The 18011-nt window shown below is 43.8% G+C and overlaps 1 protein-coding gene across 2 annotated transcripts in view; it reads left to right on the top strand.

Annotated features, from left to right (window-relative positions):
* RPTOR (regulatory associated protein of MTOR complex 1) overlaps positions 1 to 18011 on the top strand; it is a 166609-nt gene that overhangs the window by 118068 nt on the left and 30530 nt on the right. For both annotated transcript variants that reach the window (XM_064467458.1, XM_064467457.1), the window contains exons 21-24: positions 4620 to 4738; positions 10239 to 10342; positions 11328 to 11511; positions 13352 to 13462. In XM_064467458.1, coding sequence (XP_064323528.1) covers positions 4620 to 4738; positions 10239 to 10342; positions 11328 to 11511; positions 13352 to 13462 — 518 coding nt within the window. The remainder of the gene's footprint in view (positions 1 to 4619; positions 4739 to 10238; positions 10343 to 11327; positions 11512 to 13351; positions 13463 to 18011) is intronic.

The following is an 18011-nucleotide window of genomic DNA, read 5'->3' as shown; positions in this document are numbered from 1 at the left end:
TGTGCCATTTTACAAACATCTTCCTAGCTAACTATAGGCCAAATGCCCCCGTGTTGCGCCCCCCCCAAATGCAGCGTGTACTTTTAGTCTAGGTGTGCTGTTTTCTGGCAGACTGTTCCTTGGCCAGACAGTCCTGTTACCAGAAGAGACATTTATTTCTGGCCCACATTTTCAAGCTGGCAAGAGGCAGTTTTTGGTTAGTCAACAAAGACATCAGTTTGGATGGGAAGCTAAGCCTTGCTACATTTCCCATACAGCTAGTCATTAATCTTGGTGTCCTGGAAATTTTTTAGTTTAGTTTGGTTTTAAGGTAGGAAAAGGGAAAGAATGAAGATGGGAGTTTTGCATACCTTGAGGCTGATTATTCATATTCAAACTGCCTGATTAAAGTCTTTGTCCTGCAGAGAGCATCACTGGAAAGATTATATTAAGGAATGATCAAAGAAGGAGGAAAATAAATCTTGGAGTGATGAAGTGCTGGGGAATAGTTCTCTTTTCCAGCAGGAGAGGCTGGGGGCAGAAAACTGTTTGCCATGTCACAGGGTCCGTTCTGACGAGCTACCTCAAAGTAATGCAGCAGGAGGTTCCTGCAGTGAGGATGAGGAAAGCGAGATGTAGGTGGACAGTGAACTGCAGCAAATAAGAGAGTGAGTGAGTGTTGGGACAAGGCAGTATATTTAAATGTACAGTCATGATGAGAAGTAACCGGTCAACCAGCAGTATTTGTAAATAGTAACTTGCATAGTAGCAAAATACAGGGATCTGAGTGGTTTTTGGAAATGGAAGCTTGATGTAGAGGTTTCCTGTCAGTTCATACTAATTACCCAACGTGCGAGATGGAGGAGCCTAACGCAGTGGCCCGGGACACTACTGTATAGCTCAGTAAGCTGGAAACCAGTTGTGGGGTGTTGCTGAGGCAGTGGGGAAACCAGGATGGGGAGAGAAGTGTCAAGTGTGTGATAGCTGGAAACAGAGCAACATGGTTGGATTTTTTGGTTTTATTCCCCCGCCCCTTGACATACCATTATTTGCCCTGGCTTCGTTCACATTCTCCATAAAGGTAAGGAGATGTGGCATGGGCTGGTCGTGGAGGGCTGCTTTCGTGTTGGCTATGACAGCCCTGGTCCCAGGGAAGAACCTGCTCTGAGGGAACGTACTTTTTCCTAATTAGCTGCTTCTAATTTCTGTTGAAACATTAAAAACATCGTGCTTTGCCATTTGAATTGCCGTCGGGTTGGATTGTGCAGGAACCCCTTTGCATGGCCCTGTGCAAAGACACCAGCTTGCAGGCTGTCACGTCTGTGCAAGAAACACTGATTTGCTGTTCCTCTAGGGAACAGGCTGCCGTCCGCACTTGTCAAAGTAGAGTTCAGAGAGCAATCAGGATTTCAGATGTTCTCTTCCTCCGAGTAGCTCTCACAGGACCTTCTGTGTCACTCACGGGAAGAGGAGAGACTTGTGGGATACACATTTATAAAGCACGTGGGATTAGCGTTGATGGGAAGCAGATACCCGAGTCCTCAGGTACTGTTCAGTCTGAAATGTTTCAGCTGTATGTTTCATTGCGTGCTAGCCTGAAATTCGCCTTTCCCTGCAGGTGGGATGTGCAGGCGCAAGAGCTGTCTCCGGGCCAAGGCGTGCAGCAGCGCCGGTTCAGTTATTGGTCAGTTTTTGCTGCTGTGTTGGGTGGGGAGTGGACTGCACCTTCTTCTGGAGACCAAGGCTTAAAATCACTGCAGTGATTTTTACAGGGGATTAGAAAGAAACCCTGTCAAAGCCTGGCAAAATAAAAAGAATAAATAAAAACTTTAGCATTCTTTTTTGCCTCCAACGTGGTTCTACCCTTTGTGTACTCAGTGCTCCAGCTGCAGGACCTCAGCCAGGTCCCTTCCTCAGGGCCATTACATGATGCTTGCTGTAAAATTGAACTAGGAGTTATGCATATGCAAAGAAAATCAAAGTCGTCAGTAAAAGCAGGCAATTTATTTTTGACATTCTTAGCAGAGAGGAATAATTTTGTAAACATAAATCTATACTGCAAGGTCCATTTAACTGGCTTTGAATCAGTCTGACTAATTACAGAGCTGTCTGCTTAGATTAACACCACGTCCCCCTTGCTCGGCTCTTTGTTTGCATCTCGTGGATATTTTTTGCATTTCAGTCCATTACATGAAATCAAGCTGCTGTTCCTCCTGCCACCTCTGCTGCCTTCCATTATCCCACTGACTCCGGTGCTCAGGTTTTCACAAGAAGCTATGTCAGATTTGTCACTCGATTGAATCAGTGCAATGAACAACACTAACATGGGCGGGGGGAGGATGGCAGAAAAAAGGACCAGTCCTTCAAGCACCAGCTCTGAGCCTGAGATGCTTTTGTAGAAATTCCCTCTGTTCTTTTCAAAGGCTGCTGAGTGAATGAGGAATTGCACTGGCGCAGTTCTGTTTTAAATTTTTTTTTTTTTTTTATGATGCTTAGATGTATTAAAAATGTCGTCGGGTTTTTTCTTCGTGACTGCGTCATGAGTGACGTGGTTATCAGAGTCACTGGAAAAACTGATGGGTACCCTCTCACACTGCTTTCTCTCCCTTTCCTTTTACTGTCTTTTAAGGGCTTTAAAAGAAATCAAGCCATTCAAATTTCCCATCGGTCCTTATGTAACTACTAGCACAGGACCAAATGTAGGAGGTAGAGCTCTGAGCAGACCTCAGATGACATTACCTGGCTAGCTGCTTCAGTGGCTAGGCTTTTTTTCCTCCCACAGCTTGTAGCACTTTGTCTCTCTCCCTCTATTTCTCTTTCTCCTTCCCCCTCCCCTTTTTATTTCCCTGGTAATAGAAGCTTCCAGGATGAACATGGCAATTGCAAAAATAAAACCTAAATGGCCAGAAGTCGGGGGAAGACAGACGAGCATTGTATCACCATCCCTTATGGTTGAGAGGCCTAACCCTCTTCTGAGCAGAGAGTTACTTTATTGTATGTTGACATTTTCTTTATTTTAAACATGGACACAAGAGCTTCTGAAAAAGACAACAACTTTTGCCTTTTATGGCCAAAGCCAAAACTTGAACTTGGATCTGCACCGCTCTAAGTCAGTTCTGCTCAACTCCCGCACGCCGTGCTCACATGTTCCTTGATTTTTGTGTCTTGGGCTCTATCCTTAGCTGGCATAAACCAAATATGACAAATCAGTGGCCTTTGACTGTACTGTATCATGACAGGATTGGCTATGGGAGTCTGTGGTATAGGTAACCCCCAGCAAATGGGCAGCACTGTCCAAGTGTTGCTGTCAAAAATATTTGTGAGGTTTCTATGTGAAACTCTGTAAGTAGGCGCCACTTGGAAAATCCTTTCGATGTCAGCGGAGTAAAAGACGCTTTTCTTTCCTGGTCAAATGGATGGAATTAGGTTATTGCCTTTGCGTTTTGCAGAATTCTTTCTCGCATGCTGGGGAATTTTTCTGGCAGAAGAAAGATTCCCTTGGCTAATGCAGACAAGCAAGCATATGAAGAGCAGCGTGCATACTCATGAAGCTTATTACCGTGCGCTACTTGCCATCTTCAGCCAAAGTTCAAAACTGGACTGTCCAAGTCTATTTTCTGTTGGTTTGAGTACCGGGTTTAGCAGCTATGCAAGGTGAGAAGCTGCTTGCTGACCAAGGAACCCTTTCTTCCTAACAACACTTTATATTTAGGTGCCTCCAGAAACATGAAAGGAAATGCAGTAACAGCTTGATCTGTCATTTACCATTGATTGTGACTCATCTGAAATCCTTATTTTAGTTCCTTTTTTTGTTAGTACAACCGCTTTAATATTGTCCAAATGGCTCAACTCCCAAACAACGGTGTTGCAACTATTAGACGTTGTGAGGGTTAGGAGAAAGAATAACAAATTAAAGATACGCCTAAAAGCAGCAAAATAAAATGTTCACAGAATTTTGTCAGTTGTTGCAAATGCTTATTAATTTGATTGTACTTTGAATCTGTCAGTCCCTTCTGCTGAAATACCAAATGGCAGATATTCTTATTAAATAACAAATTGGCAATTGAGGGATTGATACAAATGTCAATAGGAAAGACTGAGTTAGACTTACTGCTTCTCAAAGGTACAGGTTTTAAGCTTCATTTTTAACATGTAGCTGTTCAGTAAACTTTTAGAATATATAAAATCCTGAATATTCAAGCTGAGCATTAATGCTTAAAACAGCAATAAAAATAACCGTAAAAATGTAAGCCAGTAACTGTGGTTGTATACTGTTTAGTGTTTTAGCTCAGGAACTCCAAAAGAGATTATCTGGTCTTCCATTTGGCCTTTTCGGATTATTTGCTTCAGGAGACTAAAAAACTAGCAGTTTGGCTGAAGCTCATTTAGGTAGTCTTTCATTTATTTTTCCTTCTCCCACTTTCATTTCACAAGCCTTTGCGGAGTTCACAAAGACAGACAAAATGGAGGCAAAATGCCCACGTAGGGTGTTTTTGAGCTCTTCTCTTGATGTTTTCTTAGATGTCATTGTGATGTTTGGAGTTCTAATGAATTTTCTCACATAAGATCAAAGAGTTTGAGTTGATGGATTGTCATGTCCTGCGGGACTTCAGTTTTTGTTTTGTTTCTTATTATTTTAGGTGTGAGTTTCAACAGTGTTTATACCCAAATTTGGAGAGTACTCCTTCACCTAGCTGCCGACCCCTATCCTGATGTCTCTGACTTGGCTATGAAAGTTCTCAACAGTATTGCCTACAAGGTATGCCTTTCTGTGTTTGTTTGTGTCTGGAGGCTTTTGTATGTTAATTTTTTTCATGCTTAGGCAAAGAGTAGGTAGACTGAACTGAATAGATCCATTGGAGGGCTCTGGTAAGTGGTCCTAGTTCTGTCTGGATCTATTGCAGAAGGAGCATTTACTGTTTCAAAATGATAAACACTCAGATGAACTTTTGATCAGGTAAAATAAATGAATGGGGGAGGGTCTGGGATTGTTTTAGGATATAAATTAGGTACCAACCTTAGACTTAGGACTTGTTTAGAAGTCTACTTATCTAGATCAGTCCCTGGGAGAAACCTTAAATATACTTCATTAAATTATCCGTTTGCAAACTGATTTAGATTATGCAAGTGGGACTGGCCTGCAGACTGAAGCCACAACGGCTCTCCAATCCAGGTGAACTAGTACATGTGAGTCAGCATGCAGACACCCCTGCCACTACTCACCTTTTCAACCCAGGCCTAATCCGCCTAAACCACCATACTCATCACATTTCATCCTCCAAGGGTGACAAGATGTCCCTGGAGGCTGCCATCACTGCTGATTCAGAATTGCCAGCTTAGGGAGCTGTAGAAGCACCCTCACCTTCCACCTTCTGAAACGAAGCACCAGGCCACCCCAGAACATCTTCTCACCAACTGCCTTCCCCCTTCTGCCCCAGTCGGTGGTGTCAGAAAGCTGTCTGAACGCAGTCCTTCCCACGTGCTTTCTAGTTGCTCTAGCATCAAGACCATGAGCCATTGCAATGCAAGATGTCTCTTACTGATGATTTCCAGTCAATAATCCTAAATCTCCAGACTTAGGCTTCTGAACTAAAGTTGCAGTAAGAGATGCCAGTATTGTGCACTACCATTTTAATGCCTTAGAGATTTCTTGCTTTAAAATCTGATTTTCTATTGAGAAGAGAGTAACTTATTTGAACTCTTCCATTTGTCTTAAGTATATGTGTCAGGGAGTGGTAAAGTCTGGGGTTTGGGATAGAGAATTATTTTGACACTGGGGGCAACGAGGTCAGCTCTTCCCTGATGATTCAGCTGTACAACAAATTACCGTCAGGCCGGAGATGCCAAACTAAGGTGAATAAGAAAAGGAAAAGGTGAAAGATTTCCCTCTCTTTGCTCTAGATGCATGAAACTTTTTCAGTTTTGTATTTTGGAAGGCTCTTTGCAAAACAAAATGTTACTCCTACTATGGGATTAAAAAGGATATAAAGAGGGACCAGAACTGCTTTTTCTGTCTTAGATATTTTTTCAGGGCTTACTCCCTTGCTAATGGAAAGAGATGTATAAATATTAATAAAGATGCTGCTGTGCCCTGCAGATGTCTTCACTGGCACTGCTATGGGTCTGCTTAGCCAGCAGGAATTTTGATCATTAGGTTGTGGTACCCACAGTGAATGTTATGGTTTAGTAAATTCTTTGCTGATTCTGACAAGTTTGGACCTAGATTTCCTGGTACTGAATGAAGTCCAAAAGCTCAAGTGGATGGGTATCATGCATCTCATGCTCTGCGTCTCAGACAGCTGCTCTGTCCCTGGCTTTCTAAGGCAATGGGTTTTCAAATGGTTTTGCAAAATAATAAAAGAAGCATTCCCATTTACAAAGATTTTTATCTGGGGATGCTTCAGTGAACAAAACTTATTTGTTCTTCTTTGCCTTAGCCATAAGATCCGTAAGGAAAGTATTTAAAAATGCAATTTGTCGAGCAGTTTGGGCAGCTGCATATGTAGTGGGTCAGCTGCCACGCACTTTGTGATACTGGGGGCTTTGCTTTTGCCAGTACCATGACTTAGGTGGCTTCTAATAAGGCTTTTTTAAATTTATTTTTAAAAAACTGTATTAATAGCCCACCAAAATGGAAGTTAAGGCTTCAGATGCTGGGTTATGATCTGGCCTCTATTCATTTCATTATAGACAAAGCTCCCACTGTGAGCAGTGCTGCCAGGATTTACAGCCTGAACTCCATGTCTCTGCTGGGGTGAGCTCAGACAGATTATTGGAGTTGTCTGATGTGTAATGCAAATTAGCAACAATTAAATTTTTGCTAACGGTATCCTGAGATCTTTCCTTGGTGCTAGCAAAGCTTTGTTGGATGTAAAAGGGATCAGCCTGGATGCTGCCCACGGGCCCTTTGGTCTTCCTGAGTATGTGCAAACAACGCATTTTCCATTTTGTTGTTTGAATTTTATCATGGAATAAAAACAAAAGTTGATTTTCTTGCCTAAACAAAAATACTGCTCCTGGTGAAGTAAAGCACTTGAATGTTCTAGGGCTTTAATCCTTTTGTTCTAATCAATACAAAGTAAAAGGAACAAGAGGCTTCATTTTGGAACTTGGACAGCAGAACTTGTTTCTTACGTTAACACAACTGAACAAAGTGCTGCGGTCTGTAAGACATCGCCTGTTACTGTTGGGCTTTTTAGCTGAAAGTCCAGAACAGATTAGCCATGGGCTTATACTTCTGGATGGTATTGGTGAACTGCGCCTTCATTTTTGGTGAACTAAATATTTAGCCTCAAAATGTTGCCAGACTCTATGCTTTAAGTCTTTATGATTTTTAAACACATTTTGTACCGGACAGGTGTCAGTCATGTAACTCAGTTGCCCTGATTGGGGGACAACACATTGCGACTGGTGTGGTTGGAGAGCTTAGAGGAAGTCAATGTTGCTATGCTTTTTAATCACCCGCAGTAAAACGTGGGACCGGTACTGTGAGTTGTGTGGCTGTGCAAAAGTCCGGCTTAAGAGTCTGCATCTGTAAAATAGTTATTTGCAAGGCACTGCGTGAATTTAAAGCAGGATTTTTATTTTCAAATAAGACAATCCTATTCAGGTTTTTTAACAGTGACATGAATGTAGATCTTGATCTACACAAGAACTCCAGTGGTCTTTAAATAGGGTGATGTCTTTCTGAGCAGCCGTTGAGTAGGTTGCACAGACGTGCCTGCTTCCTGGATGTGAAATATGCCGTTTTATTTCATGGGCTGATTAGACGTTGCTAGTTCTCACACAGATTGTGGCGGTGTTGTGATTTATATTTATGATGCAGATTGGCATGGTACAACTCAAATTCCCAGCCTGATCTTTTTAAAAAAAACCAAAACATGCTTTTTGCCTGTACCAAAACAAACAAAAAGGACCCAGGAAGCAATGTTGGCCTTTTAAGACTTATAGAAATCACAGTTAACTAAGGAAAGTTTGCTTCCTCCCAGGTTGCTTCATCCAGCTGTTTTTAATGGAAGGCTCAAGGCTGAATTATCCCAGGAGTTATTCTTCCACGACATCACTCCTCATTTCAGGCTTTTCTGTGCATGAGATTCTGACAGTGTGCTTTTTTTTTCCATTTTAACCCGGAGTCAATTTGCAAGATTATGAATTACCATCTCCCCTCCTGAAAGGAGGTGATTTGACTGGCAGAGGAGCAAATCCCCAGGAAATGGGGAGCTGCTGCCTCCAGCAAAATACACTGTCATATCACTGAACTGTGGCATTACACTGCTTGCTGCCTTCAGAAAAGAAATTGGGTTTTTTTATTTTTCCCTGGAAAATGAAGGCTGCCTGCCACACTCATCTCTCTCCGTACCCCTTCAGCAAATTATCGCTAGCTGACCTTGTCCCTCTGCTGTGAAACAAGGTGACCTGACCCATTTCAGGTGACAGAGACCTGACTGTGAGAATGTTAAAACTGAGCCTTCTGTGACTAATTAAAATTAGTTATGAATAATATGTCACTAGTTGCTAAATTGTTTCTGCTTTCTTTCCATTCTCATGGTGTGATTGTCTGTCCCAGCCCCGCACAGTAATGTCTGCTCACCGGAGCCCCACTGCATTCCTGAGTGACGGAGAGATGAGTGACCTTTAGGACCTCTCCCACCCCCATATGAAAAGGAGGAAAATGACACATAAAATGAGCTTTTCTTGTACGAGGAGGCTGGCTCAGGGGTGGCCAGGCTAACTAGAGGTCATGGCACTTGCCTTCCCGTAGCAGTCTGGCACTTGTGGCAGTGTAGGTGTGCTGTACGGTGATGGTCATCGTCGCTCCTGCACTTTGGAGCCAAACGAACGATGGTCAGAAGGGCTTGAACTCTGTCAAGCGAGGGAGGTGAAAACCTTGCTGGGTCGTCTGAGGAAGGGAGATGTGCAGGTCATCTTAAAGGGCCTTTTGGCTCCTGCAAGGAGAGGGCAGGGTCTCCTCACCTCAAATTTCTCTCTGCAGCAAACATGTTTGGGCTTTGAGTGCCACGGCAGGCGCTGTTCATGATGGCTGTTGGTTCTGCCTTGAAAAGGCATTAACTAATAAAAGGCTTGTTAGCTCTCTGGGCTCCAGACAGCTTAGCTTGGTTTCAGCTGGAAAGAAGCCCTAGTGTTGTCACCTGAGAACCCCGCTCGGCTCCTGTGCTGTGAGATGTGGATTTTCTTAGTGTTTGAAGAAATGATAAAAGTCAGCTTGCCTGTGGGATAGCTGTGTTTGTCCCTCCAGGTTTTCTGTGCTGGTTGGGGGCTTCCTTTAAAAGTTTTTTCAATACATATTTATACAAAGATATTTCAGATATTTCACAAAAGGTGGGGTAGTGTGGAAGAGGAGGAAAGGAGTCTTTAAGCAATGGAGGACTTCTCCCTTTTAAGATGAGGAGGCTTGTTTGCACAGCACAAGCAGCATGCTCAGCCTGGAGGAGCGTGAGACGGTGCTGTAGCTGTCTGTGCACTGCCTTTCCCCTGGGTTGCGTTTGAGGCCTTCCCCAGGAGAAAGGAAAATAATTCCTCAGGCTCTTTCAGAAACAGGTCTCTTCTAGCTGGTGGCTGAGAGCCAGGGTACCATTTCGCAGGAGAACTGGCTGTGTTTTGTAGAGGTCGGAGCAACCCAACCGTGTAAATCCCATGCCTTCCCTGTAAGAGCGGATGTGGTGCTGCTGGAAAGGGCATCCTCTAACACACTGCAGAAAAGCTCAGCTCTCATTAGGGGAGATGGAGCAGCAATGGGAGGTAGTTTCAGGCAGCTGCTGGATTTATGAGGAGAGTTCTGACTCGAACACAAAATCAGGGTCAGAATGTGTGCTTGAATTATGGTCATGGTACGAATCGCAGTCCTCTGTTGCAAGGTGGGAGGGAAAGCCTCGTTGCTGAGGGGAACCCCCGGGCTCTCTGCCTGCCTGGTGGCAGCTTGTTTCGAAGTGCCGGTACAGGTCGTAGGCTGTAACTGATTTGGGGAAAAGGCTTGTGTGTTAGTCAAAGCCATTTCCCTGTAAGTGAGAGAAGTGTACTTTCTGGTAAGTGTCTTCTGTCTAAAAAGGTAGTAAAATCATCTTATGTGTTGGGAACTGCACGGGGCTTTTTTCATGTACATTTTTAAACACCCACACGCACACTGATAGAGAGCTTAACTTCATTTAACCCCAGGTGTGCAATTGTATTAGATAATAAACAACTGCGGCTGGTGTTCTGCAGTCTTGGCTGTTCAGGACTCTGCTGTGTTTTTTCTCTAGGCAACAGTAAATGCTCGCCCCCAGCGCATCCTCGACACCTCCTCGCTGACTCAGTCTGCCCCTGCCAGTCCCACCAACAAGGGCATGCACATCCACCAAGTGGGGTAAGCTCCAACGTTGCTTTCTAGCACTTTCTAGCACTTTCCCCATAGTGGGTTTAGGTGCTCCCTGCCAGTCACCGCTCAAGCAGCCGTCCCAGTTAGCTTCTAGTTTTAGCACTGGCAAGGTGTTCAGAAACAAAAGCTCTGGGAAAAGGTGGGAATTTCCTCCTGGATTTCTCTTTAGGATAAAGACTAAGGAGCTGCACTGATTATCTAAAGATGAATTGAAAGGAAGAGCTAACTTCTGATTTTACTGATGCACTCTGTCTGACCTGTATGGTATCCAAATTTCCCGTTGAAGTCTAGTCTGTATTTTCTGCGCTTTCAGCTGATAAAAGTCAGGGTTATCTGATGATCAACAAGCAATGCCTAAACTGCAGTGGAATTGAGATAATGGTATGGGCAATGCTAGGATTTGAAAATTTGGTTATTTCCCAAAAGCTGCTCTCCAAGAGAAAACACCAGGCTTTAGACCTAGCAGCCCCATAATCGGTGTGCAGCAGTGAGATTCACAGTCGAAATGAAGGGCCCAGAACTGCACAGTGATGGGTTTTTTAATGTTTCTGGTAGTATAATATAACTGTGCAATAAGAAAGATCTCAGTTTACATGTAAATTAAAATGCTTTTCTGTGGGCCAACAGGACTTCCAGTCTCCCCATGAGCCATTGTATTAATGGCTAGTCAGCGTGCCTTGGGTCAGGCACCGTCACCTGTGGGCATGTGACTGGTGGACCTGCAGGTTCCCAAAATGTTAATTTTCTTATCCTCAATCTGGAGTTGGTGCAGTCAAGGTTCACTCTTGTTTTGGGGTTTGTATGTCTTTTAGAGGGGATGGGGGATGGGGGTGTTCTTTTGTTTTTGTAGAGGAAGCACAGCAGTGAAGTATAAATCTTACAAGAAAGAAACAAATAAAAGTAACGTAGTTCAAATGCGAGAGTCTCATGTCCAGTGATACCAAAATCCTTTCCCTCTTTTTTTGACCTTTAGAGGGTCACCTCCAACCACTAGTACAAGCAGCTCCAGCCTGACAAACGATGTGACAAAACAGCCAGTCAGTCGGGACATCGCATCTGTAAGACCTGCCAATGTCGGCAACATGGGGGTTCAATATACTCCCCACTCCCACCAATTCCCCAGGACAAGAAAAATGTTTGACAAAGGGCCAGAACAGGTAACAAGATGTGCATTTCAGACCTGGCTACTTCCCTGCTCCGCTGGGTTTTGTTACACATTGTTCTTTGCGTTTTATTTCTACATCTCTGTTGTTTGCCTCTAGCTGCTCTTAACTCCAGATTGGCTTCCTCTAACCAGTAAAATAAAAATTGATTAATTTTTTTTCTTCAGGATAAATTTTGTTTTTTAGCTTTTGATAGGGCATTATTCACTTCTGCTACTAAGAAGTGTTTAATCAGAGTTGATTGCTGCTTCCTGCATAACCATTTGTCTGCCTGACTGATAATGCAGAGTCAGATCTGTGACCCTCAGATGCTTTTTCTCCAACCTCAGCAAAGCAGGGACTGAGGAGGAAAAAGGGGAGATTCTTCTTCCTTTAACATATAAACTGGCATTTCTCTCAAGAGACCGATAGGTGCTTCTGCACTGGAATATTCACCTTCTTTCCACCACCCCATACCCACTCCATGCTTGGCAGCCCCTCTTCACTACACAGAAGGGAGGTCGTGAGCCCAGGCTATTACTAGGAAGACCAAAGCTCATTACAGGTCACCCTGCTGGAAGAGAGCTGGTCAGTTAAGAGCTGGGAGGGCCTCTGGGAGGAATGGCAGTGACTCCTCTTTTTGGCATGCAAGCAAGCCAACAGGGTTTTGCATGCATTTTAGCATTCTAAAGACAGTCATCAGGTACTGGGCATTTTTGCATTTACAGAAGCATGAAGGACTGATGTGGTGCCAAGTAGAGCAATCAGTCAGATTTTAGCATGCACAAAGGATTCCGATTTCACCTTCAGATGACTTTGGATGAGTCATGTCAGATGAATATGGCTGAGTCCAAGCACACTGGGACATGCTTGTGGCCATCACGTGAAGATAGAAACTATTACTTATCAATGGCCAGCGTTCTTCAGGACTCGGCCATCTGGCAATAATTTTGTGTCTACTTCTCCCTCGACTTCAGTGCATTACCAGGATTTTTCTGGTGCTGTCTCGGTGGATGGGAGGAAACTGAAAAGGCAGCAGGTATGCTCTGCTGCCTGTACTAATGCACAGAGCGTGATGGGGGAGGACATTGACTCTCCCTTTCTCCCTCCTGGTACTGTATAAAGGAAGGATTCTCCCATCTGAAGCGGTGAGGTGTGTGCCTTGCAGTCCAAGGGACAGCTTTCAGATGTTCTGACTACTGAGAAGTAACTGGTCATTGCTTAAATTGACATTTCTGCCTTTCTTTAATGAGTGGTCTCACAGAAGCTACCGGAGGTGGAGAGTCAAGTCTTCTGTGTGATTACAAAAAAAAATGTTGCAGCCTTAGCAGGAACACGTTCACTTCTCATGGGAACGGCAGCACTAGCTTGGATCTCATTTCTGAAAAAATGCCGAAACCTGTTTGAAGAGAGTGGTCTTTCCATTTTCTTTTTGCATGTCTTGTGCTTCATAACAGATACTCAATGCATATACGCCCTTGATCTGGAGCTGTGTCCAGCTGTGCTTTATCCTGAATCATCTTCACTGTTTCTCATGCCAGATACTGGGGAGACCAGGAGAAAACTCATCCTGGGACTTCATTTTGATGATACACTGATGCTTCAGCCCTGATTCATACAGTAGCCTGATTATGTCTTGTGCTGGGCAAATGAGGGAATCTGCACATTTCCAAAGAGTTAATGTAATGACAGTGATCTTAAAGCTTGATGTAAAAAATTTCATATCCTTGGCAATGTGTTTGAGCTTTTTTCTACCCGGTGACGTGTTGAAGGCGATCTGGGTATTACTGTGTGTGCATCTTGCCCACGTGAATGGGAGGGACGTGGGTTAATCTCCTGTTCTCTTTCCGGACAGACTACTGATGATGCCGATGATACCGTCGGACACAAAAGTTTCATCTCGGCCACAGTGCAGACGGGGTTTTGTGACTGGAGTGCGAAGTATTTTGCTCAGCCAGTCATGAAGGTAATACTTTGCTGCCTCTGTGCAGGCTTGCTGCATCGTGGCACTGCAGCTCTTAAAGTCCTGGTGTCCTGAGTATAGGCTAGTGGCTTTCTCTGTTCTTTTTGCCTTTCTTTTCCTTCAGTCTGGGGAGGGAAAAGAATGGACATACGTGCATCGTGCTGCTCTGAGGAGCTGTGTGACCACTCTGTAAAGCAAGAGGGAAGAAAACAATCGGAGCAGAAGTTAGCGACAGACCGGACAGTGCTAGGGAAAGAACCTAGAACAAAAGCCCTGCACCCCATGGGGCACGTTCAAGAAAGAATGTAAGAATGAGGAGAGGTTCTGTAGTTGATCCAGATCCACTGGTTTTGCACAGTTGCAGGTTGCATTGCAGAGTTGTTTCAGTGTAAATGTTGTGCTTGTCGTATATTTAAAATTGTATTATAATAGAGGTTAATTTATATTTTTTGATATTAAAAAACTGAGTAAGAAAGGCCCTTTATTCCAGAAAGGGCTGTGAGAGGCTGGAGAAGAAGAGGCGCAGTTTTCTTTCTGACGTTCTAGCTGAATTTTCTGGCTGTGATGATGCTAAAACAAGCAGAGAAATGGTGGAGATTGCTGCCCTGAGTGAAGACGATGTAACCCCCGTGGCAGCAGAAAAAACCCTCTGCTCAAAGTTGGGCTTGACTCTGTTCTCTGGTGTGACTTGAGAGCTACGCTCTGCTTATGGGCACCCTGTGTAGACACCTTTAACTTAAAAAGGAGAATGTGGTAGTGACTGGGGGAAACTTCAGAAGCATCATGGTTTTTAAACTTCTTAAAAAAAAAAGTTCCGGCAAAGAATGAGTGTGGTAATGAGAAATCTCCACTGAGATGTCTTAAGAAGTGAGCATGTTCTGGTAACTAAGTTGCCTTTATATGAAGTGAGAGATATGCTGAAGCCTGGTTCTAGGAAAAGAAACCAAAACAAAGCTCTTAAGAGATGGGCAAAGATCGTCAGTGACTGGAAAGAGAAACTGTTAAATTCCCAGAATCTTTTAGCCAAGGATCAGGTTTCAGTTTTAAGTATGACATAAAAACAAGCAGTAAATCTTGCCTTATTATAAGCAAGCGCGATAAGGCAAGGCTCCAGGTATCTTGGGAGTCAAGCAGCACAAACTGCAACAGAACTTTCAGCTTGAATTCTTGGAGGTATTGCAATTTCTGTGAATAATAACAATGCACAGTCTGTATTAATGCCGTTACCTGAGCAACTCCACAGCGGATGTTTATATGCAACCACTGATATGTAAATCTTAATAATGAAGAAATAGTACATTTTATGTGCTGTCTCACTGAAGAATTGCCACTGAGCCATCCTTCACCGCTCCTTCCACTCTTTTAGGCATGTTAAGTTTTTTGGTGATGAGGAGAGGTAATTGTCCCCAAGTTTAAGGGTATTGGAAAACTAGTTACATGGCAGCCAGTTTCTGTGTAGCTTTGATTTCTTTAGAGAATCACCAGGAGGAAAGACTAGATGGTAAAGTGATTGCCTGACACTTCCTCAGCTGCTAGTGAAATTAACTTTCTTCTGATATCATTAGCAGAATAATTCATTAGGGCATACATCTGGCCTGTGGGGCTTGGTTGCTTGGTCAAGCTTTAAACCAGGGTTTTCTTTCATCAAGATGAGTTTTGGTGTCTTGATTCAAGTCCGGAAGAGAGTACAAGGGGGAGGAGGAAGAAGATGTCCGTCTTTTAGTTCTTATTAAAAACATTTGTCTGCTTTCTAAGGAAAGCTCTTCCCAGTGAAGAGGGGTGTCTTTATTAATAAAATAAATCATGGTAGACAGCCAATCAAAGGCAGGTTCAGTGTGTAGATGGGGAGCTTTGTGTGTGTGCATGTTTGGGTTTAGTACTTCATGTGCATAAAATAGAGAAAATTACTTTAGGGGAGGAAAGAAAAACTGTGGAGCATTCCGGTACTAATTCATAGAAGCCAGGGAGGGGGAGTCACGGAAGTTGAGGGCTCCCCTGCACCCCAGTAAGTCCCGGAGTGTTCAGTGCCTCACCATGACAATTAAGGTGCTGCAGGCTACCCCTCTGCACACACCATGTGCACCGGTCTGTCTCTTCAGCTTTTACTAGCGTGGCAGGAGTACTAACATAACATGTATGACAGCGATGGTTCTTTCAATAGTTTCCTAAGTGGGGTTTCCTAAGTCAGTTTCCTGACTGGGGTTGAGTTTTCTGAGCATGGACTGTCCTCAGCAGCGATGTTTTAGGTAAAATTTGAGCAAAACAAAACTGTTTTCTAGTAAAACAAGGAAGAGAACTGATTTCCCCATTGCTTCTATGAAGTAGCTTTAAAAGGTCAAGTAGACGTTTCTGCAGAAAGCTTTGCATGTTATGCTGTACTAACAGGGAATTATGTGTATCTTTGTAATTAGAGTGGGTGGTGAGTGTGTGATGGATGGATGGGGAGAAGTCCCTCTATGAGAACTTTCTTTGGCATTTCTTGATTGCTGCTTGAGTAATCAGGCAGGACTGGCCATCCAGTAACTCGGGTGTTGGCTGAGCTCCTGTAGAGTGCTCCTTTCCTAGAATCGCTGTTCCTGCAGCAACAAGGAACAAACAGCCCTGGCTGGTGGTTGCTGTCTTTTGGGAACTTCAGCCTCGTGAAAAGGCAAAGAGCAAAGTCTACTGAGTACTGATGGAAAAAGATGATGCTGATGTTTAATTCCAATCCTTCATTTGGAGATGCAGCCTACCATCATAAACAGGGAAAGACAAGACAACTATTCCTGTAATGAATAAACATAAAATGACTGTGAGTGCATCTTAGTCATATTTAATTTATGAATTTAGTTTTGCTTCATAGACCTTGCTCTGAGAATGCTTTCACTGGAAAGATGGAGGGATTAATTTCCAGTGTAAATCACTGGTTCAGTTTCAAGCCATCATACCAAACTTAATTGATTGATTATCTAATCAAATAAACGGAGGAAGAAAATACTGCATTGTGAATTCTCAGTGTGCCAGGAAAAACAGATACCTACCCTAGCTCTGATCTCTACAAGTGTCTTTCCTCTTCCTGAAAACTCTTGTGGCAAAAGGCTGTTCTGCTAACCACAGGCGGTCTTGGACTGAGAGGCACAGGAAAACCTGGTTGCCAGCTGTCAGGAAGCCCTGAGTCAAGGAGAGCGGGAGCCAGCATCTGTTATTTCCAGGACTGGCAGAACATGCAGGCAGGAGCTGGTAAGGATCCTGGAAGGTGAGAATTACATAAGAAATCCTTCCTGATAAATCCCTGCCTTAACTTCAGCTCTGTGTCTTGGCTGTTGTTCAAAGTCCTGGTGGAGAAGTGAGCCTTCCGTGCAATTACTGCAGTAACATTAACCAGGGAAAAACTGTATTTACTACTGGAACTGTCTGCTGAATCTTCCCTGCTCCCCTCCAAAGGCTGACTTCCGTGTGGAGAGGGTGAGGCAAAGTGGTAAAGAAGAAAAACTTTGTTGGCTTTCAAATGACATTGCTCGGTGGGAGGTTGCAGAATTGTAATTGGTTTCTGTCTGAGTGGAAGCTCAGAGATGTTAGGAATGGGTGGCATGTCATGATCCTCATCGTGTAGCACTGTTTGTGACTCCCACGTACCTCTGGGAGCTCTGCTTGGAGGAGAGCTGAGCAGCAGCCAAACCTGGGCTGTTGTTTACTAGAATGACTTTCTGATGCTCAAATGGGAGCTGGCTGGGAGGGAGACGAAGACATGACTGATGAGCCTAAATAGTTAGTTCTTTTGAATAATAATTTATGTTTTTCCAGCCAGCAGCAGCTGGGCTAGAGGTCACAGCTCTCTGCTACACACACATCCCAACGTACTCCTGTGCTTATTTGTCACCAGAAGTTCCCTGTGACATGTTCTGTGGGGTTCACATTTTCATTGTTTACTGCTCCCTCCTGACAAGATCATCCATACAGCTCTTTTTCCACAGGCAGATGGGCATGGGAGGAGAGGATCGCATTTTTCCTCCATGCTCTGACTCCTCCTGCTCATCAGTCAAAACCGTGCCTGTTTAGCAAAAGTAGACTAATTGTCTGTGTCACACTTCACGGAACTAGTATAAAGCACCTCTGTTAGGTTACAGTTATTTGCAACACTTTTTAAGGATAAGTTGAGTTCAACAGAGTTTATTCCATTAAGAGTATTGTACATTTGCTCTCTGTTAACACTTTGGAAGGACCCACGGGGATTTTTCTGCGTTATTCTTGCCGTTTTTCTTCTCTCAAAGCTCTGTGACCCTCCCACAGCATCACAGAACCGTGCCAGGTTTCTTTCTATGCAGGCTCAGGCCCCATTACTTTCTCTTTTTAACTTGCCTGTTCACCAAATTCCAACCAGAATCAATCAGCTTAATGATGACACTGAGACTAGTGAGACCCAGAGTCTGGATCAGAATTGGAGCCACCTAAAGTAGGTATCTAGCGCTCAGCGAGTATATTTTGGGCATTTTCAGCTGTGATCCCAGCTGGACCTGGGGGAAGCTCGTGGACACACACAGATTCTGGCGGAAGCGTCTTTGCAGGAACTTCC

The sequence above is a fragment of the Phalacrocorax carbo genome, chromosome 16, assembly GCF_963921805.1.
Source record: "Phalacrocorax carbo chromosome 16, bPhaCar2.1, whole genome shotgun sequence".
Taxonomy (NCBI): Eukaryota; Metazoa; Chordata; class Aves; order Suliformes; family Phalacrocoracidae; genus Phalacrocorax; species Phalacrocorax carbo.
This window is presented reverse-complemented; position numbering and strand designations above follow the sequence as displayed.